We start from the raw sequence: 18,440 nt of genomic DNA, 5'->3' as shown, positions 1-18,440 counted from the left end.
CAATGCAACCTCTTACTAAAGGATACTTATTCAAAATAGTATCCAACAAATCAGATTCTTGCATATATGGAAATTTAGATAATTATTTTTGTAAAAAATGTCTAACCTGAAGATATTGCAGAAAGTGTGTATGAGAGAGAGAATATTTGCTAATTAACACTTCAAAAGTCATAAATCGACCATCACAAAATAAACGAAAATAAAAATAAATAAATCTGCACAAAGAAAAACAGATCCCCTTAATCACTAAAAACTAAACAAGTTTGGGAGAACTTTGTTCTTTGTTAACCTTTGTTAACGAAGATGGTCAATTCTTATTTAATATGTGCCAGTCAGTGCTTAATTCAATTTAAAATTGTTCACTGTTACTATTTAACAAAGGAGAGACTATCCATAATATTTCCTAACATAGACAATTATTGCGATAGGTGTAAGACTGAAGTAGCCACTTTTTCACATAAGTTCTGGTCATGTTCTTCATTAAAATCTTTTTTAGAAATCTTTGTTTTCTACAATTTCTAAAGTTCTGAAAATTAATTTACAACCTAATGTACAAACCTTTGATTTCTGTCTATACATGCAGTCCTCGCATGACCTTTATCCTCCTCCACCTCACTATCTGCTCTGACACTCTGGTTCCCCTCCCACTGCAAATGTAGTTTAACCCCCTCCCCTCCCCGAGCAGCACTAGCAAATCTACCCGCAAGAATGTTAGTCCCCCTCCAGTTCAGGGGCAAACCGTCCCGTCGGAACAGGCCCCACCTTCCCGGGAACAAAGCCCAATTGTCCAGAAACATGAAGCCCTCCCTCCTGCACCATCTCCTTAGCCACGTATTTAGCTGCACTCTCCGCACATTTATATTTACAGGGACTTTACTCCTGACGCCGGTCCCTGGACCCGACTCGTTTACAGACCCGGAGCGGAACCGGAGCAGATTCTCAGCCACTGGTTTACATCCCAGGTCATGAAGAAAGGATAAAGTTTCCCCGTGAATTTATTCCCAGTGAAGGTGTGGAGATGGGACTTGGTCTCCGCGTTGTAAAATGAAACTGTCCCGGACTCGTAACTGAGATAAACTCCCACCCTCCTGGGGATGGGACCGGCAGCGAGACGGGACTCGGGGGAGGGGATACCGAACACGTCACAATCCCGATGTAACACGTCATAATACCGCCTGATGACCCAGAATCCGGTCTCCGGACTCAGACTGACCAATCCCTTCCTCTCCACAGACTCTGCGGCGACTCCCAGACACCAGAGCCGATTCCCCGTCACCTCCACCTCCCAGTAATGTCTCCCCGATGTGAATCCCTCCGATCCCAGCACACATTCCCAGTATGTGAATCTCTTCCCGGTGTCAGGGAGATCCCTCCGGATCCCGGTCCGTCTCACACTCTTCCGATCCTCAGACACCTCGAGCCGCTGATTCGCCGTTTCCACATCCAGGGTGACAGAGACTGGGGGGAAAAGCAGAGAATTAGAGAGTCTCCGGGGATCGGGGGGTGACTCAGGCAGCGCGGCCCCGGGGATCGGGGGGAGAAGCAGAGAATTAGAGAGTCCCCGGGGATCGGGGGGTGACTCGGACAGCGCGGCCCCGGGGATCGGGGCGAGACTCGGACATCGGGGATCGGGGGGAGACTCGGACAGCGCGGCCCCGGGGATCGGGGGAGACTCGGACAGCGCGGCCCCGGGGAACGGGGGGAGACTCGGACAGCGCGGCCCCGGGGGTCGGGGGGAGTCTCGGGCAGCGCGGCCCCGGGGATCGGGGGGAGACTCGGGCAGCGCGGCCCCGGGGATCGGGGGGAGACTCGGGCAGCGCGGCCCCGGGGATCTGGGCGAGACTCGGACAGCGGGGATCGGGGATCGGGGGGAGACTCGGACAGCGCGGCCCCGGGGATCCGGGGAGACTCGGACAGCGGGGATCGGGGATCGGGGGGAGACTCGGGCAGCGCGGCCCCGGGGGTCGGGGGGAGACTCGGGCAGCGCGGCCCCGGGGATCGGGGGGAGACTCCGGCAGCGCGGCCCCGGGGATCGGGGGGAGACTCGGGCAGCGGGGCCCCGGGGATCGGGGGGAGACTCGGGCAGCGCGCCCCCGGGGATCGGGGGGAGACTCGGGCAGCGCGGCCCCGGGGATCGGGGGGAGACTCGGGCAGCGCGCCCCCGGGGATCGGGGCGAGACTCGGACAGCGGGGATCGGGGATCGGGGGGAGACTCGGACAGCGCGGCCCCGGGGATCGGGGGAGACTCGGACAGCGGGGATCGGGGATCGGGGGGAGACTCGGGCAGCGCGGTCCCGGGGGTCGGGGGGAGACTCGGGCAGCGCGGCCCCGGGGATCGGGGGGAGACTCGGGCAGCGCGCCCCCGGGGATCGGGGGGAGGCTCGGGCAGCACGGCCCCGGGGATCGGGGGAGACTCGGGCAGCACGGCCCCGGGGATCGGGGGGAGACTCGGGCAGCACGTCCCCGGGGATCGGGGGGAGACTCGGGCAGCGCGATCCCGGGGAGCGGGGGGAGACTCGGACAGCGCGGCCCCGGGACCGACGGAAAGTCCGCTGGGCCTCAGGCGCGGTCGGGTGGCCGACTCGAACCATTCCCGTTGTTTGACCCGACGAAAGCGGATGGACAATTAATGTCTCCCCAGGGGTTTTATGCTGGACGGTGAGCAGAGAGACCCCTGACCCTTGACTCCTCAGACAGGGGAAACATCCTCCCTCACTCCTGCCTGTTGACCCCTGAAAGAATTTTGTGTTTCCATGAGATCTCCTCTCATTCTTCGAAACTGGGAACAGAGAACATAGAGCAGTACAGCACAGGAACAGGCCCGTCATTCAATGTTCACATTCATTTGTGAGTGTGAAGTGGGGGAGTGTGATGGTTTGAGACAGTAAAGGAGGTGATAATGGGAACCAGTAGGGGAGAGATGAATGGCAGATTGAACCAGGTGGGGGGAGGGGTGGAAACCCCGTGGGTGAACTGTGTGTGTAGACGTAATGAGAAGCTAGAGGGGGCAAAGATGGCAGATGAGGATGACTTTGTCCCCTTTCCCAGAACCCCATCCCCCGCAGCCCCTCATTAGGACAGGGGATGAATTTGCAGGAACCCTTAAGCAACACAGGTCCTGATGAAGTGTTTCAGTCTGAACTGTCGACTGTTTACTCTTTTCCACAGAAACTTCCCGGCCTGCTATTCCCGCAACAATTTGTGTGTGTTACTCTGCTTTAAATATACTCAATTATTTGGCCTCCACAGCTGCCTGTGGCAGATTCACTATCCTGTGGATAAAGGACTTCCTCCTCATCTCTGTCCTAAATGGACATCCCTATAGTCGGAGGCTGTGCTTACTGTTCTCGACCCACCCACATCCTCCCAACATCAACTCTCTCCCGACAGGTGTCAGAGAGATCTGGCGAGACCATTCATCAGGACCTGTGTAACTTGCATTACCAGCATCTGCAGAGTTTCTCATGTTTGATTTTTAAAGCAGAAGTTAATAAGTAAACTTCTTGATTGGTCAGTGTCTCCAATGTTATGGGGAGGAGGCGGGAGAATAGGATTGATGGAGATAATAAATCAGACATTCCTCTAAACTCCCGTGAGTACAGGCCCAGAACCATCAGACAGTCCTCACATGTTAATTATTTCATTCCCGGAATCATTCTTGTGAATCTTCTGCACCCTCTCCAATGCCAGTACATGTTTTCCGATAGAAGGGACCCAAAACTGCTCACAATACTCCAAGTGTGGTCCGACCAATGCCTTATTAAGACCTCAGAATTACATCCTTGCTCTTGTACTCTAATCCTCTTGAAGTGAAAGCAAACATTGAGTTTGCCAATCTTACCACTGACACAAACTGCAAGTTAACCTTCAGGGAATCCTGCACAAGGACACCCATGTCCCTTTGCACCTCTGATTTTTCAGTTTTCACCCGGTTTACAGAATTGTCTCTGCTTTTATTCCTTCGACCAAAGTCGTAGCTGCCTAAGTTTGTACCTGCCAAACTCTACCTGTGCTACAAGATCCTCATTCCGTATACTGGTGCATTCAAATAAGACCATAAGACAAAGCAGCAGAAGCCGGCCATTCGGCCCTTCGAATCTGCTCCGACATTTTATCATGAGCTGATCCATTCTCCCATTTTGTCCCATTCCCCCACCTTCTCACCATGACCTTTGATGCCCTGGCTACTCACATACCTATCAATCCCTGACTTAAATACACCCAATGACTTGGCTTCCACTGCCGCAAGAAACTCACAGATTCACCACCCTCTGGCTAAAAAAATTTCTTCACATCTCCGTTCTGAATAGTCGCCCTTCAATCCTTAAGTCATGTCCTCTCGTACTAAACTCCTCCACCATGGGAAACAACTTTGCCACAACCACTCTGTCCATGCATTTTAACATTCGAAATATTTCTGTGAAGTTCCCCCTCATTCTTCTAAACTCCAAGGAGTACAGTCCAAGAGCGGTCAAATGTTTTTCATATGTTAACCCTCTCATTCCCGGAATCATTCTAGTGAATCTTCTCTGAACCCTCTCCAATGTCAGAACATCCTTTCTTAAATAAGGAGCCCAAAACTGTACACAGTATTCCAAGTGAGGTCTTACCAGTGCCTCAACATCACATCCCTGCTCCTATACTCTATTCCTCTAGAAATGAATGCCAACATTCCATTCGCCTTCTTCACCACCGACTCAACCTGGAGGTTAACCTTAAGGGTATCCTGCATGAGCACTCCCCAGTCCCATTGCATCTGTTCCGAATGTGCAACAACTCTCACGGGCCGAAGGGTACAAATTCGTCCCCTCCTTCTTGAGAATCGCAAGATGGCTTTTAATTCGTGTCTGGGACCCAGGAAATGAGAGAGAATCCTCAAGGTTTTTGCAATGTGTCCTGGCCCCTCAGCAAGACTAAGCCACGGATAACGGCCATTGTCTCTTGGAGACGGAATTGTGTATTGAGTACTGTACTATTCATTGAAGCCCTCAGGGAATGACCGGAGTGGGCTGGTTGAGGGATTGCATCATCCCAACCTGATTGACATCTAAGACCCCGTGAGTAAGGATAAAAGCGGGTCTGGGAAACAACCCCTTGAGACGCTCCAGGAGAAATTTTAGAAATCCCGTGACAGCGTTTAATAGCGACAGCCGGTGGAGGGCTCGCGTGCATCCTTTCCCGTTGCCTGGGATTGGGGCCTTACCATGGAAGAACGGCTTCGCTAAAGAAGAGGCCACCAACGAAATTTCGAAGGATCGGCATCATAAAAAGGAAAAGCTGGCAAGTTTCTAAAAACTCTCTCTTGACTCCAACCAAATGCTGAAGCCTGCATGAACTGAGTGACTTTTATATTTCCATCGGACAATACATTATCCCCTAGACAACGATAGTTATTTCTTATTGATTATTATTATACCCGCACTTTTAGATTTAGTATTGACGACGTATATTATCTGTATGTTTGCATTGATATTATTTTTGTGTATTTTTACCAATAAATACTGTTAAAAATAGTACCATCAGACTTCAACCGACCTCTCTATCTTTGCTGGTAAGTGACCCAGTTACGGGGTTCGTAACACATCTCAGAATTTTGAATTCTCTCTCCATTTAAATAATAGTCAGCCCGTTTACTTCTTCTACCAACGTGCATGACCATACACTTTTCAACATTGTATTTCATTTGCCACTTCTTTGACCATTCTCCTAATCTATCCAAGTCTCTCTGCAGACTCTGTTTCCTCAGCACTACCGTTCCCTCCACCTATCTTCGTATCATCAACAAACTTAGCCACAAAGCCATCTATTCCATAATCCAAATCGTTGATATACAACGTAAAAAGAAACGGCCCCAACAAGGACCCCTGTGGAACACCACTGGTAACCGGCAGACAACCAGAATGGGATCCTTTATTCCCACTCTCTGTTTCCTGCCAATCCGCCAACGATCTATCCACATATGTAAATTTCCCGTAATTCCATGGGCTCTTATCTTGTTTGTCAGGCAGGATTTTCCTTTAAGGAAACCATGCTGAGTTTGGCCTATCTTGTCACATGACTCCGTAACCTCATCCTTGACAATTGACTCCAGAAACCTCCCAACCATTTCTCAAGCTAACAGGTCTATAATTTACATTTTGCTTCCTTGCCCCTTTCTTAAATACCAGAGTGGCATTTACAATCTTCCACTCCTCCGGAACCATGCCAGAATCTATTGACTTTTGAAAGATCATTGCTAATGCCTCCGCGATCTCCACAGCTACTTCCTTCAAAACACAAGGGTGCATTCCATCTGGTCCTGGAGATTTATCTACCCTTAGACTATTCAGCTTCCTCAGTACTTTCTCTGTCGTAATTGTGACTGCGCACGCTTCTCTTCCCTGACACCCTTGAGTGTCCGCTATACTGCTGATATCTTCCTCAGTGAGGACTGATGCAAATACTCGTTCAGTTCCTCAGCCATCTCCTTATCTCCCATTACAATTTCTCCAGCATCATTTTCTATCGGTGCTTTCTCCACTCTCACCCGTTTTTTACTCTTTATATACTTGAAAAAGCTTTAAGTATCTTCTTTGATATTATTTGCCAGCTTCCTTTTACAGATCATCTTTTCCCTCTTAATGGCCATCGTAGTTTCCTTTTGTAAGCTTTTAAAAACTTCCCAATCCTCTGTCTTCACACTAATTTTTGTTTCCTTGAATGCCCTCTCCGTTGCTTTTACTTTGGCTTTCACTTCTCTTGTTAGCTACGGTCGCATCCTTTTTCCATTCGAAAATTTCTTCTTTTTTGGAATATATCTGTCTTGCACCTTACTCACTTCTCGCATAAACTCCAGCCACTGCTGCTCTGCTGTCCTCCCGCTAGTGTCCCTTTCCAGTCAAATTTGGCCAGTTCCTCTCTCATGCCACTGTAATTTCCTTTACTCCACTGAAATACCGACACATCGGATTTCGGCTTCTCTTTCTCAAATTTCACAGTGAACTCAATCATGTTACAATCACTGCCTCCTAACAGCTCCTTCACCTCAATCTCTCTAATCACCTCTGGGTCATTACACAATATCCAATCCAGTACCTCTGATCCCCTAGTGGGCTCAACAACAAGCTGTTCTGAAAAGCCATCTCGTAGACATTCTACAAATTCTCTCTCTTGAGATCCAGTGTTGACCTGATTTTCCCAATCCACTCGCATGTTAAAATCCCCCACAATTATCATAACACTGCCCTTCTGGCAAGCCTTTTCTATTTCCTGTTGTAATTTGTAGTCCACCTCACTGCAGCTGTTAGGAGGCCTGTAGATAACTGCCATCAGGGTCCTTTTACCCCTGCGATTTCTTAGCTCAACCCAGAAAGATTCTGCACCTTCCGATACTATGTCACCTCTTTCTAATGATTTAATATCATTTCCATGCCACCCCCTCTGCCTACCTGCCTATACTTCCGATACACCGTGTATCCTTGGACGTTCAGCTCTCAGAGACATGCATCCTTTAGCCACGTCTCAGTGATGGCCACAAAATTATACCTGCCAATCTGTAGCTGTACGACAAGATCATCCACCTTATTCCTTATGCTGTGTGTATTTAAGTATAACACCTTAAGTCCAGTATTTGATACTTTTTGATTTGATTGCACTTCAACTCATCCCATTGGCTGCAAATTTGCCCCATCACCTGCCTGTCCTTCCTGACATCTTTCCTACTCACTATCTTAGATTTATTTCTGTTTTCCCCCTCTTCCACTTTACCATTCCGGTTTACCATCCCCCTGCCAAATTAGTTTAAACCCTCCCTAACAGCTCTATTAAACATTCCCGCTATGGTTCGGGTGTAACCCGTCCTTTTTGAACAGGTAATACTTCCCCCAGAAGAGATCCCAATGATCCAAGAATCTGAAGCCCTGCCCCCTACACTAGTCTGTCAGCCACGCATTCATCAGCCTGATCCTACTATTCTTGCCCTCGCTAGCACGTGGCACAGGTAGCAATCCTGAGATTACTACCCTGGAGGTCCTGCTTCTCAGCTTCCTTCCTAACTCCCGGAAATCTCTCTTCAGGACCTCCTCCCTTTTCCTCTCTATGTCATTGGTACCAACATGTACCAAGACAGCTGGCTGCTCGCCCTCTCCCTTCAGGATATTCTGGACCCGATCCGAGACATCCCGTACCCTGGCACCTGGGAGGCAGCACACCATGCGGGTATCTCTACCAGGCTCACAGATTCTCCTGTCTGTTCCCCTGACTATGGAATCCCCTCTGACTACCGCATTCCTCTTCTCCCTCCTTCCCTCCTGCACAACAGCGCCAGGCTGAGTGCCAGAGACCCGGTCATCGTGGCCGTCCCCTGTCAGGTCATCCCCCTCAACAGCATCCAAAACGATATACTTGTTGCTGAGGGGGGCAGCCACAGGGGTGCTCTCCACTATCCGGGCATTTCCCTTCCCTCTCCTGACAGTCACCCAGTTTTCTGATCCCTGTAGCCTAGGGATGACTACCTCCCTGTAGCTCCTGTCTATCACCTCTTCATTTTCTCTAATAAGCAGTAGGTCATCAAGCTGCAGCTCCAGATCCCTAACACGGTCTCCGAGGAGCTGAATCTCGGTTCACCTGGTGCAGATGTGGCTATCAGGGAGGCTGGAGGTCTCCCAGGATTCCCACATCTGACACCCTGAACAAAGCACTAACCCTGCAGACATGCTACCTAATTCTACAGGAATGAAACAAAGAAAGATAGGTCAACTCACCCACTTACTTCGCCAAGTACACAAACTTTTTAAACCGTTAGCTAATGTGCCCTGCTGTTCCCCCGTCCGTCCAGCACGATTTGCCAAGGGGAGAAAAAGAGTCGGTTTCTCACTCTCGCCTCTTCCCGTTACCGCCTAAGCCCGTTGAGCCAAAGCCCTACACTCTGCTGCCACCCACTCCGCTGCCCACTGTATAGGGTGGTCATCTTTTTAAACTCTCCGCGCTGTCCTACGCAATCTCGCCGTTCTTGTACGCAAAGTCTTTTAAAAAATCTGCCTTCCTTCAGAATTTAGCTCCCACGCCACCCTTCTTGTCCCAATCTAAAAAACACCTTCAGTCCTGTATTCATCAGCCTATTCCACACTGTCCACATGAAATTCAGCAAGGCCTTTGATGTCGATGATAGACCACACTTGGAGCATTGTCTGCTTTTCCGGTTCCCGAATATGGGGAGGATGTCATTACACTGGACAGGAGGCTTCAGGAGGATGTTACCAGGACTGGGGGCTTGGGTTAAAAGCAGAGAGTAGGATGTTCAGGTATGACCCCTTATCGAGGTAAATAATTCATAAGGAGCTTAAATAAAGTTTCTTTTTCCAAGAAATGGGGGTACAGATCCAGAGGCCTCAGATTGAAAGTGAGACGGCAAATTTTTCTGAGTGGTCTATTGGGTAACATTCTCATAGAGAGGGAGGTTTGTAAATGGAATTTGCCCTCAGACGCTGTAGAAACAGGTAAAAATAAAATATCTTAAAATAAATTTGGGCAGGTAAACAGATGGGAAATGGTTAGAGGGATGGGGGGGGGGGAACACACACACAAATGGGCCGTGCTCAAGAAGACATCTTAGTCTTGCAGATTGATGAAGCGGGCCGTGAGTTCAACATCCATCAAACCCTCCCAGATCATCCTCCTGAGGAATCTCACCCCGGAGTCTGTCTGTGAAGTGTTGATGTGACGTCACGTCAGAGGGCAGCTCAGTGCCACAGAACAGACAGACTGGGTAAGGACGGCAGATTTCAATCCTAAATGGGAATTTGTGCCTATTTCTGTGGCCGTGTGTCACACTTGATTGAGTTGTTTAAATGAATAAATGACTGTCTCTGAAGAGATTAGTTTCCAGGTTACTGAGGGAAATAACAACGTACATTGCTGAGGCTCTGACTACAATCTGCCAGTCCTTCCTGTGTATGTGTGTGAGTGAGCTTTGCCAGGCTGGTTATGCTGTATGTGCTTCTCCCGAGATGAAATCTTGACCCATGTCAATGCTTGTTGGTGTGTCCGAGCTAATTCTCACAATGCTTCAATGTAGTGGTCTGATCACCATAAGACATAGGAGCAGAATTAGGCCATTTGCCTACCGTGTCTGCTCCACCATTCAATCATGGCTGATCCTTTTTTTCCCTCCTCAGCCCCAGTACCTGGTCTTCTCCCCATAACATTTGATGCTGTGTCCAATCTAGAACCTATCAAGCTCTGCCTTAAATACACAGAACAAGTTCCACAAATTCACCAGCCGCTGGCTCAAATTTCTCCGCATCTGTTTTAAATCGACTCCCCTCTATCTTGAGGCTGTGCCCTCTTGTCCTAAACTCCACCGCCATGGGAAACATCGTTTCCACATCTACTCTGTCTAGGCCTTTCAACATTCGAAAGGTTTCAATGAGATCCCCCCTCATCTTTCTAAATTCCAGCGAGTACAGACACAGTGCTATCAAACATTCCTTGTATGATAACCCTTTCATTCCTGGAAACATCCTTATGAAATGAACCTTCTGCAATGCCAGCACATCTTTTCTTAGAAAAATTGTGCACAATACTCAAGGTGAGGCCTCACCAGTCCCTTATAAAGCCTCAGCATCACATCCCTGCTCTTGAATTGAATGCTATTCTGAACCACAGATTAACAGCCAGGAGCAACAGACTCCGGGACAGCTTCTTCAACCAGGCCATCAGACTGATTAACTCGTGTTGACACAACTGAATTTCTATGTTATATTAACCAGCCTGTTGTACATATTATTCATCATAAATTACTATAAATTGCACATTGCACATTTAGGCGGAGATGTACCGTAAAGATTTTTAATCCTCATGTATATGAAGGATGTAAGTAATAAAGTCAATTGAATTCAAATCAATTTCTTGTTTATTTTATTCATCCTAATCATTCTTTCAGTTCCTCTCTGTAGATATTTAAAAGCTTCCCAATCCTCTGTCTTCCTACTAATTTTTGTTTTGTTGTATCCCCTCTCTTTTGCCTTTAAATGAACTTGACTTCCCTTGTCAGCCACGGTTTTACTATTTTACCATTTGAGTATTTATTTATTTTTGGAATACATCTATCCTTCACCTTCCTCATTTTCCCAGAAACTGACACCATTTCTGCTCTGCTCTCATCCCTGCCAGCATCTCCTTCCAATTTGCTTTGGCCAACTTCTCTCTCAGACCACTGTAATTTATTTTACTTCTCTGAAATACTACAATGTAAGACTTTACTTTCTCCTCATCAAATTTCAAGTTGAACTCAGCATGTTGTGAGCACTGCCTCCTAAGGATTCTTTTAACTACTCACCCCTGGTTCAATACATAACACCCAATCCAGTAGAGCTGTTCCCCGAGTAGGCTCAACGACAAACTGCTCTAGAAAGCCATCACATTGCATTCAACAAACTCACTCTCTTGAGATCCTTTACCAACCTGATTTTCCCAATTGACCTGCATGTTGAAATCTCCCATGATTATCATAACATTGTCCTTTTCATCAGCCTTTTCTATTTCCAGTTGTAATCTGTGGGCCTCAACCCACTGACTGTTGGGAGGCCTGTATATGACTGGTGTCAGTGTCATTTTTACTTTTGCAGTTCCTTACCTCAACCCACAAGGATTCAACATCTTCCAATCCTATGTCACATCTAGCTGCTGATTTACCAGCAGAGCCACACCACCCCATCAGCCTTCCTTCCTTCCTCCGATACATTGTGTAACCTTGGACATTCAGATCCCAACTACAACCATCCTTCAGCCACGATTCCATGATGGCCACAACATCATACCTGACAATTGGTAATAGTGCAACAAGATCATCCACCTTATTTCGCATACTCCATGCATTGAGATATAACACTTTGTGTACTGTATCTGCTACCCTTTTTAATTCTGCATCCCTAATGCACTGATACTCACCCTGCTGGCCGCAATTTTGTCCTCGCATCTGTCCGCTGTATCTGGCAGTCTGACTGCATGCTATCTTTGCATTTTTACCATCAGTCCTATCCCTTCACTCCAGTTCCAACCACCCCCCACCACCAAATTAGTTTAAATCCTACCCAACAGCTCTATGAAACCTCTCTCATCAAGAATATTGTTCTCTGTCGGGTCGAGGTGCAATGCATCCCTTCTGAGCAGGTAATTCCTCCACCAGAACAGTTCCCAATGATCCAAGAACCTGAGGCCCTGTCCCCAGCACCATCTTCTCAGCCATGGTTTATCTGCCAAGTTATCCTGTTTCTACCCTCACCAGCACGTGGCACAGGCAGCAATCCAGAAATTACAACCCTGGAGGTGCTGCTTCTGAGCTTTCTACCAAGCTAGCCAGATTCTTTTCAGGACCTCTTTGTTTTTACTTCCTATGTAATTGGTCCCAAGTTGCAAAATGATAGCTGGCTCTTGACTCTCCCTCTCCAAAATGCTGCAGACTCGATCTGAGACGTCCCTGACCTTGGCACCTAGGAGACAACATAGCATTCCGGTGTCTGATTCTTGTCCAAAGATTCTCCTGTCTGTTCCCCGAACGATTGAGTCCCCGATCACTACCGCTCCCCTCTGCTCCCTCTAACAACAGTGAGAGATGCTGATCCGGAAGGGGGAAGACCTGCGTCAGTCAGAGTCTGCACTCACAGGGCACGCAGGACTTGTGTATTTTCCTGACAATCCCCGTCACCACACTGATACCCGTTTTTAGTCAGCATTAAATTCCCAGCATCTGAGGTAAGATTCAAATTCAAGTCCTGGTGTGTTAGTGCAGTGTGTCTGGAATCAGGACACAGTGGTTCATCTGCCAGTCCCATGTATTGGTTGTATTGTGACCCTGTGCTGGTGTGTTCAGGGGTCTGACATCTCCAGCTGACCATGTGACAGTGATGCCTCCCAGTCGGTGGGGTTCATGTGGAATAAACTTTAGTTCCCCTTCAGTCCATTATCGCAGCCAATCCTTGCTTCAACTTATAACATAATTGTGTTTCGTGAACAAGGAAAAATGAATCTTTGTAAATGTTACCTCGCTTAATGGTATCAAGTTTTTCTCTCAGCACTGTGTTCAACAAATAGGGGTGAACGAATTTTCCAACCGGCAGGGCCTCATCTGTCACTGACAATTCCTGGATATCGTCATTAATCCTGTAAATATTAAACTGCTGGTGATAAACTGGAATTTTTGAACTATTTTACAAATCTGTGCAGGGTTTCAGTAAAGAGCATGTCCTACCTCCTCTTCCGACGAGCTTCCTCCTGAAATAAATAAAAACACAAATCTGATTAGACTTGGACTTACTCTCCACATCGTTGACCGATTCATTGCAGTTTAATTTACGATTAATTATGCTGAAAATTCATCGCGTAAAGATTGTATGTTGCTGATAAATGATCGATTATCTGTCTCCGAATGTCATTAGTGGAGTGATTGGAGGTTCGTCATGCAAGGAGAACACTCTGTGTGAGGACACCAGCAGCGGCAATTGATTTGGTAGAATTGGCCGCTGTGCTGTGTTTATTTCAAATATACCACTGTTCATTTACTTCAATTTGACAGAAACAAATTAAAATTTAATCACTCACCTTGAGAAATATCACACAATCTTTTTGATCTATCTGCTCCTTTAACTTCAAGATTTCCTCCTGAATAAACCTGATATTCTCTTGAATCTCTCGAAGGTTTTTCTCCATTGGATTAAGAATCCTCTTCTCTTCTTCCCTGAGATCCCGGAGTGAGCTCTGCTCTTTCTCAGTGATAATCCGGCGCAGTTCAGCAAACTGGGATGTGATGTGGGACTGAACGCTGTGTGACTGTTTCTGTCAAATGGAAGGTGAAGATTAGTTTACTGCATTGCTGTGTTGTATTTCGTTATGACATAAAAGTGACCATTCGGTCCATTCAGGTCCATACTACTTCTGAGACATTCCCGTCAACCCCATTTCCTCACGCTTCCCTGAAACCTATTCTCCCTCAATGATCCATTAACTCCCACGTGATTCACATACACCCTCCCCCACCTTCACAGGGTTAATTGTAATTAGCCATTCATCCAGCATGTCCTTGGGATGTGTCTGGCCACAGGGAGAACATGCAAACTCCACACAGACAGCACCAGAGATCAGGATCGAACCCAGGTCACTGGAGCTGCGATACCCGGCTATTCTGCATTAAATGGAGCAAAACTCAACAGTAATATCAGAAATTCCACTCAGGAAGCCTCACCCGAACTCCGGAAATCTTCTCTTTCTGTTGCTGCTCCTTTTCCTGGAAGTCTGATTTCTTTTTTGTGAGAGAGTCTAAGGAAGATTTTAGCTGATCCTGGAAGTCAGAGAGCGAAGGAAATAGAAACTAAGATGCATCAAAAGAAACAGGTGATCAAACCCGATTATCTCACAAAATGCCGGAGGAACTCAGTGAGTCAGGCAGCATCTTTTCAGGGGAAATAAACAGTCGGTGTTTCGGGATGAGACCCTTCATCAGGACTGGGAAGGAATGCGGCAGAAGCCAGAATAAAAAGGTTGGGGATGAGAACCAGCTGACAGGTGACGGGTGAGACAACGTGAGGGGGAACGTGGGGGAGGGTGATGAAGTGAGAAGCTAGGAGGGGACAGGTGGAAGAGGTAAAGGGCTGGAGAAGAAGGAATCTAATAGGAGAGGACAATCGACCATCGAAGACACGGGAGGAACTGGGCTGTATGCGGCCCTGAATGGTGACGAGGGAGGAGTTAGGAGTCAGGTGTAGCACTTGTCCCGCTTGCAGTTGTCAGTGTCAGGAGGGAGATCAGTGTGGAGGAGCGAGTGGATCAGGGCGATACAGTACGGGGAGCGATCCGTATAAAGATCGGAGAGTTGCGGGGTGCGGAGGTGGGCTGTGGGACAGATAGATGCTAGAATCCCGTTGGAGATGGCGGAAGTTGCAAAGAATGAAGTGTTAGTTATGTAGGCTCGTGTGATGGTATGTAGGACAAAGGAAATGTGTTAAGTATTAAATTAACGTTAGTTTTTACCATGTAGATTTTAACAGCTTCTTTAATCGGCATGAAGCGGTGCTCTCTGTGTTCCTGCGCGTCTCTACAGACCAGACAGATCAGTGTCTTGTCCGTTTCACAAAACAGCTTCAGTTCTTCCTCATGTTCCTCGCAGTGACGTTTACTTTCCTTCCCTTTCGGATTCAGGTTTAGGTTTCGAACTTTTTCAGCCAGATTTGCTAAGGCCCGATTCACCCTGAGGGTGTGGTCAGCAATCACCTCTCTACATTCCGGGCAGGAGTTTCTCTCCTCCCTTTCCCAATACTGTGTGATACAAGAGCGACAGAAGTTGTGTCCACACTCCAGTGACACCGGATCGTTGAAGAAATCCAGGCAGATGGGACAAATTACCTCCTCGCTCAAACTCTCGACCGGTCCTTTCGAAGCCATGTTAACTCCCAGCACTTCCTGATTCAGAATGCTTTCACTTTCGGGGAGTTGCTGATCCCCTGCAGTACCGCGATTGTCCACTACGCGCGCTGCAGTCTCAGGGAATGAACATTCTGCTGCTGGATGTGTTCACTGGAAATTTTGGTCAGCGTGGGATCAAAAACACATTAAACTGGCAACAGATAAGAAAATGCGGCCATGGACTGTCTAAGCCCGGCTACGAGCGGAGGAGGGTTGGCCATATGGCTTGCAACCCCATCTCTTAAAAACCTAGAGAGACAAAAACGTCAGCTAAATCTCCAAACGCCCCAAAGGCCCCATCCCTGCGGTCGGAAGGACAGTCCCCTGGAAGTCCTGCGCTGAAAGGAGAAGCCATGTCCCCCCCTGGGGTGGTTCACTACTACAATAACAGTGAGGCTTCCTCAGCCAACCCGGCCTCTCCCTATCCAGTGTAGAAGATCCCTGTGGTTCCAATGGTGTCCCTGTAATCTGGAATGTGCCAGTAGGCAGTATTCCTGTACGACAGGGGTTCCCAAACATTTTTTTAATGCCAAAGACCAATACCAGTAACCGTGGACCCCAGGTTGGGAACCCCTGCCCTCCGGACATTTCGATTTGATGACAGGGCAACAAGTTTCGAGCGTCTTTCCCCGAGTTGACGATCTTCCAGCAGCACTCGCTGTCCGTTTTCGTACGCGTCCTGGGAACAGCCCGAGGATCAGTGAGCCTTCTGTCACGCAGCCGCTGTGGCACAGGCCCTTGCATCTTTGTCCACAGATCTTCGCCAGCTCACAGTCCGCAAAGAGGTGAGTGGCCGTCTCGTCTCCACTGCAGTAATCTCGGGGCAGCGCGCTGTGGGAGTGATCTCCGGGCATGCAGCAAGGATCAGACTGGGAGGGCCCCTCTCGTCTCCACTGCAGTAATCTCAGGGCAGCGCGCTGTGGGAGTGATCTCCGGGCATTCAGCAAGGATCAGACTGGGAGGGCCCCTCTCGTCTCCACTGCAGTAATCTCGGGGCAGCGTGCTGTGGGAGTGATCTCCGGGCATGCAGCAAGGATCAGACTGGGAGGGGCCCTCTCGTCTCCACTGCAGTAATCTCGGGGCAGCGCGCTGTGGGAGTGATCTCCGGGCATGCAGCAAGGATCAGACTGGGAGGTCCCTCTCGCCGCCAGACAGGCGAGGTCTTGCTGCCTGTTGGTGAGATCTGGTGATGAGGCATTCTGCCAGATGGTCTGGGCTGTCTGCTCAGGGAACCACTCCACTGTGTCCATCCAGTCCTTCTCCTGCAGTCACTGCAGGACATTCCGTGCTGACCACTGCCTGGTGTTCTTGTGGTCAAAGCTGCTGGTCTGAAAGAAATGTCACCAATTTCATTAACTCAAAGTTCACATGGAGAAGCTTCCTGACTGAGACAGACACAGTCTCACAGGGTATTTACAGGGTAGGGGCAGGAATGATGTTTCCCCTGGCTGGGCAGTGGAACCAGGGATCACAGACTCAAAATCCGAGATCACCTCAGCAGGACTGAGATGAGGAGAAATTTCCCCAACACAATGCAGTGAATATTTGGAGTTTTCTCCACAAGTTTTCTTAATTAAACAGACATATTTAGGGGCTCGGCGATGTTGGGAACGTTGCAGGAAAGTGGCGCTGAGGTCAAAGATCAGCCATGTTCTGAGTGAGGGGCAGAACAGCGCAACGGGCCGAATGGCAACGCCCGCTCCTGTTTCTTATTTTCTAAATCACGAGTTTACCTTTGCGCCGTGTTCTCCCTTGGCCTTCAGCCTGTCGGATTGCACAGGGGAGCGGTGAGAGCTCCGGAGATCCATCAGCAGCCGCCGCGGTTATTTCATGCTCTTGTTATTTATCGCTGTTTCTCCATATTTGCATTCGCACAGTTTGATACCTTCAGCACTCTGGCTGATCTTTCACTACCTGCTTCTGTTATGGTTACTATTCTATACTTTTTCTATGTGTGTCCGCAGGAAAATGCTTCTCGGCGTTGTATGTGCTGACTTATCTGTACTCTGATAATAAAATTTACTTTGAAATTTGTGTTTCGGGGAACTTCCTTTGATCCTGAGAACAAACTGTGATTGACATCTCCAGCTTCCAGCAGCAGCCCGTCCCCACACACTCACAGCCAATCAGCGATCATTGCTGGGAGAAGGATGATCTCATTGGCTGAGGGGTGTCAGAGGGCGGGACGCTGAGCGCCCGGCCGAGCCGGAGTTTGGAACCGGGACCGAGTGAGGTCGAAGACTGGGAGCTGCGCCTCGGGTTTCGGCTGCACCACCGGCGGGTCGTGAATCCTTTCGAAGGCAGAGCTGAAGGAGATTGGCGGAGATTCCGTGAGATGTTTCAGCTACACGGAGGGCGTCCGGCCTTTCCCCGCCGAGGATCGGGGTCTGTTGTCTGGAGTTGTCTCCAAGACCCGTCACTTCCTGCTGGGAGAACGGAGCTGCCCTGCAGCGGCTGCCGGTGGATTAATATTTAGGGGTTCGGCGATGTTGGGAGGTGGTGCTGGGGTCAAAGATCAGCCATGTTCTGAGTGAGGGGCAGAACAGTGCAATGGGCCGAATGGCAACGCCTGCTCCTGTTTAAAATCAATAAAATGTTTTAAAAAGAAAGGACTATTCTGAGGAAAGGGTGGAATAGGCGCAACAAGCCGAGTGGCCAGGAATGCTCCTGTTTCTTATTTTCTAAATCACGAGTTTACCTTTGCGCCTTGTTTTCCCTTGGCCTTCAGCCTGTCGGATTGCACAGGGGAGCGGTGAGAGCTCCGGAGATCCATCAGCAGCCGCTGCGGTTATTTCATGCTCTTGTTATTTATTCTGTTTATCGCTGTTTCTCCATATTTGCATTTGCACTGTTTGTTACCTTCAGCACTCTGGCTGATCTTTCACTGCCTGCTTCTGTTATCGTTACTATTCTATACTTTTTCTAAATATGTCCGCATAAAAATGCTTCTCGGGGTTGTATGTGCTGACTTATCTGTACTCCGATAATAAAATTTATTTTTAAAT

General features: G+C 48.5%; 1 protein-coding gene across 1 annotated transcript in view; it reads right to left on the bottom strand.

Moving 5' to 3' along the window:
• Positions 1–375: 375 nt before the first annotated feature.
• Positions 376–18,440, bottom strand: part of LOC140719990 (E3 ubiquitin-protein ligase TRIM39-like) — a 51,087-nt gene continuing 33,022 nt past the window's right edge. Inside the window, exons 4-5 of the mRNA XM_073034900.1 lie at positions 13,022–13,168; positions 376–1,458 (exon numbers count right to left, since the gene is read on the bottom strand). Of these exons, the coding sequence (XP_072891001.1) occupies positions 908–1,458; positions 13,022–13,168 (698 nt within the window). The 3' untranslated portion in view covers positions 376–907. The remainder of the gene's footprint in view (positions 1,459–13,021; positions 13,169–18,440) is intronic.

Source organism: Hemitrygon akajei, unplaced genomic scaffold (genome assembly GCF_048418815.1).
Source record: "Hemitrygon akajei unplaced genomic scaffold, sHemAka1.3 Scf000034, whole genome shotgun sequence".
NCBI classification, from domain to species: Eukaryota; Metazoa; Chordata; class Chondrichthyes; order Myliobatiformes; family Dasyatidae; genus Hemitrygon; species Hemitrygon akajei.
The sequence above is the reverse complement of the archived record's forward strand: the minus strand, read 5'-3'. Positions and strand labels throughout refer to the sequence as shown.